The sequence below is a fragment of the Anopheles aquasalis genome, chromosome 2 (assembly GCF_943734665.1).
Source record: "Anopheles aquasalis chromosome 2, idAnoAquaMG_Q_19, whole genome shotgun sequence".
NCBI lineage: Eukaryota > Metazoa > Arthropoda > Insecta > Diptera > Culicidae > Anopheles > Anopheles aquasalis.
The window spans coordinates 65105647-65113146 of NC_064877.1; the positions used below are offsets into that span (position 1 = coordinate 65105647).

The 7500-nt window shown below is 49.2% G+C and overlaps 1 protein-coding gene across 2 annotated transcripts in view; it reads right to left on the minus strand.

Moving 5' to 3' along the window:
* LOC126581190 (netrin receptor UNC5C) overlaps positions 1–7500 on the minus strand; it is a 50899-nt gene that overhangs the window by 38727 nt on the left and 4672 nt on the right. The window contains exons 3-6 of one of the 2 annotated variants that reach the window (XM_050244685.1): positions 4482–4678; positions 3186–3264; positions 641–811; positions 299–340 (exon numbers count right to left, since the gene is read on the minus strand). In XM_050244685.1, the coding sequence (XP_050100642.1) occupies positions 299–340; positions 641–811; positions 3186–3264; positions 4482–4678 (489 nt within the window). The remainder of the gene's footprint in view (positions 1–298; positions 341–640; positions 812–3185; positions 3265–4481; positions 4679–7500) is intronic. The other variant, XM_050244686.1, reaches the window with a different exon arrangement.

Genomic DNA, 7500 nt, shown 5'->3' on the forward strand with positions numbered 1-7500 from the left:
TGTTGAAATAGTCACCAACGGGGAGAGGGGGAAAAACCAGAACCAACGGACAGACTGTTCTGTTTCGGTTCGGGAGGGAATTCCAAACTTCATCCTAATGCCACGGTACTTGCGACTGGCCACGTCCGGTGAGTGAGTGTAGTGTGTGCACCCAGCTAGTGCATGTTAGTAACGAAGTTTCTCGATTTCAAAATTCGCTCAAATAATATAAATTACTTTCTCTCACAAAAAGTGCTCTCCGGGGAATGATTTCAAATATGCAAATATTAGAGTGTGATCCACGGCATGATGACCTTACCATTTAGACGATAGCCATCGGGATTTACGATTTGGACATCATCTTTTCAAACGGTTCGCGTGGTCGAGCGAGCGAGCGAGCGAGCATTGTTAAGCATGAAATTAGAGAAGCGTGCAAAGTTATTGGAACCATTTAATGGCACATTTGTAACCAATTACGGCAGACAAACAGAAAGCATTAAGATGATGAAACGAATAAGATGCATGCACACACATGAAAGCTGTTTGAACCGCGGCAAAATCATAAAGCAATAAAAAAAAGGCCAATAAACACACTGGACAACGACAATGTGAACGAAAGGAAATGATTGATTGTAAAAAAAAGGATGGCATAGGAACTTACCGGAACAAGGTAGACAGTCGGGCGTAGTCTCGGTACTGGGGCCCGCACAAGGCGCTCCACTGTTCAGCGGTACCGGACTGTTGCACGTTCTCGTCCGCTTCTGGCCCTGCTTCGGATGTCCAGGACATTTGCAGTCCGTCCAAGGGCTCCAGGCGCTCCAGCCACCGTCAACTGCGTGTCGACAGGGAAAGGACGAGAGAGAAGAACACCATAAACGTCACACAATAAAACTATATTAAATCGGATGCTCCCCATCTGGATCCAGGTTTCGCACGGGGAGGAAGCAGCAGCAGCAGGGACGGAGGGCTGAGGCTTGATGGAAGGCGTGCGTTTGCGCCATCGTAAAACCGACGATTTTCGTATACGGATCGCACGCACCCATAAGTCACGGTTTCACGAACAACCGTCAATCGTCAAACGTAATCCTTAAATTTATGTTTCGCTTTACACATGTGTCGCCTCTCTCTCTCGATCCACCCTCGATGCTGGCACGACTGGCTGGAGATCGTATTGCAACAACACACAGAGGAACAGCGACACCAATCGGCCATAGAGAGGCCTGTGTTTTGGGTTCGGGCCGGGCTCGAAGTGAGCGAGCGAAGGCAATTAATAGATTACGACACCATTATATTGATAATTTGGAGTGCATTTTATAGAAGCGTTTTCATTTCGTCGTCGTTCTAGGGCCGAGCATGGCACAGGCACGTCCCAAACGCCTCCACCTCCCGGGGGAGAGTGACGATCAAGTTGCTGGACCGGGATGAAAAGACCCCAAACCCAACCCATCCCAGGGAGAAGTGTGCACGAACAGGTCTTAAAACCGATTTCGAAAAGCGTTGGAAAAGCGAGGCGAGGTCAACGAACAGCCGGAGCGCTCGCCGGAGCAGAAATCGAACACACCATTTAGAGAAGACGATTCCCATTGGCCCGGCCCCCGCCCCCCACTCGAACGGGGTGATACGGATTTCTCGATTCTCGGTTCTTGGCGTTTCGAAAAACGTTTTAAATCCCAACGGTTAAAGCGGAGGAGGGATCCGATGGGAGGGCAGAAGAAGGAGGCGTTGTTGGAGAGTGGAGCGGTCGAAGCATTAGTTATCGCCATTAATGAACGTCAACGATTTCCAATGTGACACATTTGGGGGGGGGGGGGGGGGGGGGGGTAGATAAAAACCCACACCGGCCGCATCCGTACTCGCTTCAGCCAGAAGCAAACATCGTCATTAAAATCACTTTAATGATCAAGTTTGAGTCGAGTGGCCGGGAACGGACCGAGTGGGCCCCTTTTCCTCCGAGGCAATCCGTTCGAGAATGATAAAGCATTCCCGCGATTCGGTTTCGGAACACGGTTTCGACTCCATCTTAGCTGCTGCCGGTGCTGCTGCAGTAGATAAGCGGGACGGTTTGAAAGCGAAATCTTCCAGTTCGCTCCAGTAAAATGCATCTTCATCCTTTTTTTTTTAGTTAAGAAGAATTTCAATTCATTTGCTGCTCACTTGGCTGTGAAGTAGATGGAGCAATGCTTTCCTCTGGGTTTCACTCAATATCTTATCAATAAGCGAGCAGGCTTAATGGGCTTCCCGAATGATCGAAAACACTCGCTGCTGCTGCTGCCACTGCTGGCGCTGCTGCTCGAACACATTTACCGTCTGGCAGCGCAAGTACCCGCTGGAACACGTCAGTTCCTTCACTCAAGAAAATGGCCGATCTGTGGCACAAAGATACGGAAAGTGCATAAAGAAACCGACGAAGCATCAACTCCAGCGCAGCTCCAATTGAATCATCCCCGAAAGATGATCCCGGGCATTTCATTTCCCACTCCCCCCCCAGGGAATCGTTATGTAAAAATGTAAATTCACATCAGACAATCCAGGGCCATCATTTTCGCTTCATTCGAGATGATAGAATAATGACATGTTTGATGTCAACGGAATCCCCATTGGGCGACAACGGAGAGGCGCTACGGTATATCGGATCGAAGGGTGCCATTCCCCGGGTATTTTCACCGTGGGAAAGCATTTCACACGGCGCTCTCGGTGGTGTCATGCCTTCGCGGTAGCCTCGGCGTGGGTTGAAACATTTATGCAGATCAATCATCACACTCCACTCGGAAAGGGCGCGCTCCCTGGGTGCGCAAAGTTTGAAAAGGGTCCCGTGCGTTCGTTGGAGAACATTTCCGGGAGTTTTGTTTGAAACATTCCCACCAACGCCATCGAACATCTGTCGCAGGTTCTACGGGAGTTTGATGTCATTAGAGCGCTCTTCGCACATGCTTTGAGTTAATTTAAAAATTGATTTTCGAAAGGTTCTTGTGTCCCGGGCACCGAAACGAATTGCCGAATCGGATCGGGACTGGTTCGTCAAAAGCGTTGAAGAAACCAAAAGATTCCTATTGATTTTTGTGAAGCAGAACGGTCTACGACCATCCTTTTCGATCCTTAAAAAGTCATTCAAGCCTCGGCACCTCCCTAATGCGCCATGACCAGTGGTACCGGGGACCGGAGAACGGGAGAACCGGATTGATGCAGCAAAGAAACGAAACACTTACCGAAGACGGTGATTGGAACTGGTTCAGACACCCGCTTGCCAGCAATGTTCTCCGCAATGCATGTATAATTGGCCATGTCCTGTAAGTGTGTCCGGAGAGAAAGAAAAAGAGAAGAAGAAAAAATAAACGGAAAATGAAGACGAAGGAACGACATGTTGCTAAGATTTTAGACCGATCTACATCTCCAGACCCTGGGAGGTGGTGAGAAACGGCCACCGGTATCAGGGAGAGAGCGGCAGAGAGAGAGAGAGGAAATTCACAAAAAGGACCGCGCCGCCAACCGAAGACGCCAATGAAGAATGAATCATTCGTGCGCAACCTGGCAGGATAACGCCAGCTGGTATACGCCCTTAAAATGGGGCCCCCTTTTCTTTCTCTGGGAAACGTCTTATCCGCTAGGGCGCTTTCGCTTTAAGCGGTGGCTGCGCGATGACTGCGGTGCGCCAACTGCCGTGGCTCCAGAATCCCAAAAACTGTATCTTTTTTTTTTTTTTTGCTTCACTATCCTCGAGAAGCAAGACACAAAAAGAACGCAACAACGCTGTAACATGTTTCGGATACCGGCGTATCTCCCGAGGAAGAAAGAATTCTTTTCCGTTTTTTTTTCGATTTCGAGGATTTAACAGGAATATGGTCGTGGGACGCACGCCCATCCCTGGCGGTGGAATTGGGAAAAGGCAAAGAATTGAATAAAACGGCTGGAATGGTTTGGGATGGACGCCGTGGGTTGTCCTATTCCTTTCGAACGAGCGGAAAACGCATGATCATTGATGGTGGTGGGATGGATGCTGGTCCGTCATGCGTCTGTGATGGGCTTTTTCTTTGCCTGTCATCTGCAATTATGTCCTTTTGATATTATATCATACACACGCACACCTGCATTGACAATGGAGCCCGTCGGCGCGGTCGGGTTTCTCATTTCAATCGCTCGAAAAACGAAGAGCTTTCCGCCGAAAAAGATGAGGACGTTCCAAAGCCCACCAGCAGAAGAAGAAAAAAAAGGTAAAGGGGAAAAGGGATTCCGAAGGCCCGGTTGAAAAGAATAACCTAGATCTTTTCGGTTTTCGGGAGAAAAACTATCCTTTTTTCAAACGGTTCGCGCTCAGACGATGCTCCGACATTCTGCTCCTTATTTTTATTGAAAAAACATTCCATTTTTCAGCGTCAGGTGGTGGTGGGCGGGATGGCGTGGGAAGGGCGGTCGATTCTCACCAAGAGATAGATTACATAACGAGAAGGCAGAAAGGGTAGAAACATCAGAAGAAGCATCAGAAACTCCAGAACACCCGCACTTACCTGCATCTCGACGCGCGCAATCAGCAACGAGTACTCGCTGATCAGAATGTACGGTGGGTTCGCCTTCACCGCCACGCCATTCTTCTGCCAGATGACTTTGGCCGCCGGAATCGCGTTCGTGTTGCAGACCAGCTCCGCTCGACCACCCGTGCTGACGCGCACACTCTTTGGCGAAATGTTAATTTGCTTCTTGATGGCTGCAGGAAGACAAAAAAAGGGACGAAAGTGAAAAAACAAGAAGTGAGTGAGTACAGAGTACAAGTAGCAAGAGTAGGGCCAAAAAAAACGGAAGACAAAATGCAAGAAGCAGCACGGTAATGGTGGCTAAACTGGAGCTTGTAAAATGCAAAACAGACGCACAGATAACCGCAAGCAATAACGAACGTGGCGAAGGACCACACAGAAGGATCCAGGACCTGGGTTGAACAGAACACTGTCTGGGCACTTTCGGACCCCCACGAAAAATCCCTTAATGGAGTCTCCGCGAGTGAGCGATGTCGCTCGAGTAATTACTTCATTCCCGTGGATTGATTCGAAGTCGAGTCTTGCGCCCCCTTTGCTTTCGAATTAATGTTTGGTTTGCGTGAAATTTTCTCACAATTTATTACCAATTAAAGGCCCCTTGCAGCGTCGCAAAGGGGTCGCTGGATGCTGATTACAACGATAAACATTTGCGATGATCGCCGGCGGAAAACAACTTCATCTACCGGACCGACGGCGTACGGCGGCAGTGTTTGCATCGGTTGTTTGAAGAACCTTCGCAGCACCGAGTGTGGCCTCGCAAACATGCACACACGCTCCCCACGCGCTGGACATCCGAATTCCCGAAAACAAGGCGTTGCTCAATGTTTGAACAAATTCGTCTCGGCCGTAACACCGCAGAGCTGGCTAAGCCACTTGGCCAATCGCCGATTTTTTTCCTCCATCCTTCTTTCTGTGCCTCAGGAATCAAGAGGTCTTGAAGATGTTTAAAGTATCCGCAACACGGGATTGGGGTACGGTATTGCGGGCACAATTGACCGTGACCCCTCTATCAGGCTCCTTTAGCTCGGTGAGAAGCTGGCAGTCGATGTTGATCGCTTGTTGCGCTTTTGAAAAAAAGCTATCGATTTCGATCGAGAAGTGCGCGCGGCGGCTTACGATCGCGGCAAACACGTTGTCTAATGTTGGGAGGCGAATAATGAGTCAACAAATACACCCGGCCCATGTTTGACCTCCAGTCCTATACTGGGTTGGCCCCGGGGGGAAAAATGCATGCATTGGGTAGCCCAGTGTGAGCGCTGCTGGAGCTGAAACGATGGCCGGCATTAACATAGTTTGCGTTGTTGATACGTTAGTCGCGGTTAGCACACACGCCGTCGGATCGAAGTTTACAGCAGTATAAATATTCAATGCGCTTCGAATGCGACCGTTGCTTCATTTGCATTTGAACCGAATCATTAGGTGTTCGCTGTCAGCGACCAAAAAAAAAACCATCTCGGCTCGTCAACGAAAACGAACCCAACCGGTGGTCGCCCCCCCGACAAAAGGATACAATGTGGAGGGTCACCCGTTTTTTGGACAGTATAATTTGTCCGGTGACTCTGGTCCGGGTTGCCCAGGCAATTGGAAAGCTTTGAAAAACACATTCCAACCCCCAACAACAAACGGGGACTACATACGTTAACAAATGTCACCGATCTTTAGAGCGGGAGAGCTGGATCGAACGGAGCGAGCGGCCACCGGTCATAAATAACATCATCGGTGCATCCCGCGCGCCCCTTCAAGAAAACATTCTTCGGTGGAATTAAATGCTCCGAAAAGCCTGCCAGCCATGCGGGGTCTAGGTTGATTTTGGAATATATTTATTGGGTACCACATTTCCCTGTCACTCCGGCATCGGAGGAACGCCTAGACACTTCTTCCTGTCCTGTGGTCGGAACTGCTAGACGCTGAATAATTATGTACCTAGGCAGTTTTTGAGAGGGAATGGCACTCAGGATGCGTTCACCAACCAGTCAGCCAGGGTTCCATCTCGTCTTAAGTTCGTCTTCGAGTGGAGGGTGGAACATCTGCCCCCTTAGCCACCCGATGCTGGGCTGTGCTCGAGAACTAAATTACAACGCTTCGTCAACATTTATTCACACGCTCCTGGGTTGAGAGCGAAGAGAGAGTCATTGGATTAGAACAGTAGAAAAGCGAACAGTTTTGCTACTTTTGTTCCCTCTTATCTGACTTGGGTGTATGTGTGTCGGTGTTCCATTTGAAGAGTCGAGACGGTACGGTCGGTAAATCGGTAGAAAAGTTCCTGCCAGCACTTATTGTGGTTTCTAGTGTAAAGTGTGCTTCACGTGCTGGTGAAAGCACTTGGCTTGGCTTGTGCAAAGGTAGGGTAGGGCTCTCTAGAGCACATTTGAAAGTTGGCTGCAAAGTATTCCAAGAACTTAGAACACTCCCAGCGCTCTTGTTCCAGCCACTTGTAACACTCGTATTTCGTACTTTGCAACAAACAACCGGGAGGTGCTCTCTGGCAGGGAGTGAAATGGAGTATTCAGGTTTGTTTCTTGTTTTAAAACGGAAAGGAAAGTGTGGAAAGGATGGAGCTACATGGAACAGCTGCCTCGTTCTATTGAGAAGCTCCTATTCCAGCATAAACGCTATCTCTCAATAGTCCCCGTAGTATTCAAATGAGTCGAGTAAGTGCCACAAAGCACCTCGACTGTCTCCCGCACCCGCACCCGCACCGAACGACGCCTCTTGGAGACCGAAACCGTTTAAGGCAAATGATAAATGACCAGCGACAGGTCGGGTGTGTCATTCGTCAACATCCTCTCTCTCGGGGTTGAATTTATTTATTCGCTCCACAATGTCTATGATTGTCAATTGTTTTATTTATACCAGACTCTTCTTCAGCTCCCCCCCCCCCCCCCGCTTCCCTTGCGCCATTTCCAGCCAGTCACGACATCCACATCAACATAAAGAGCCCCTCTTGGCCGCTTACACTTTTTATTCGTGCCATCCACTGCCAGACACTTTTCAT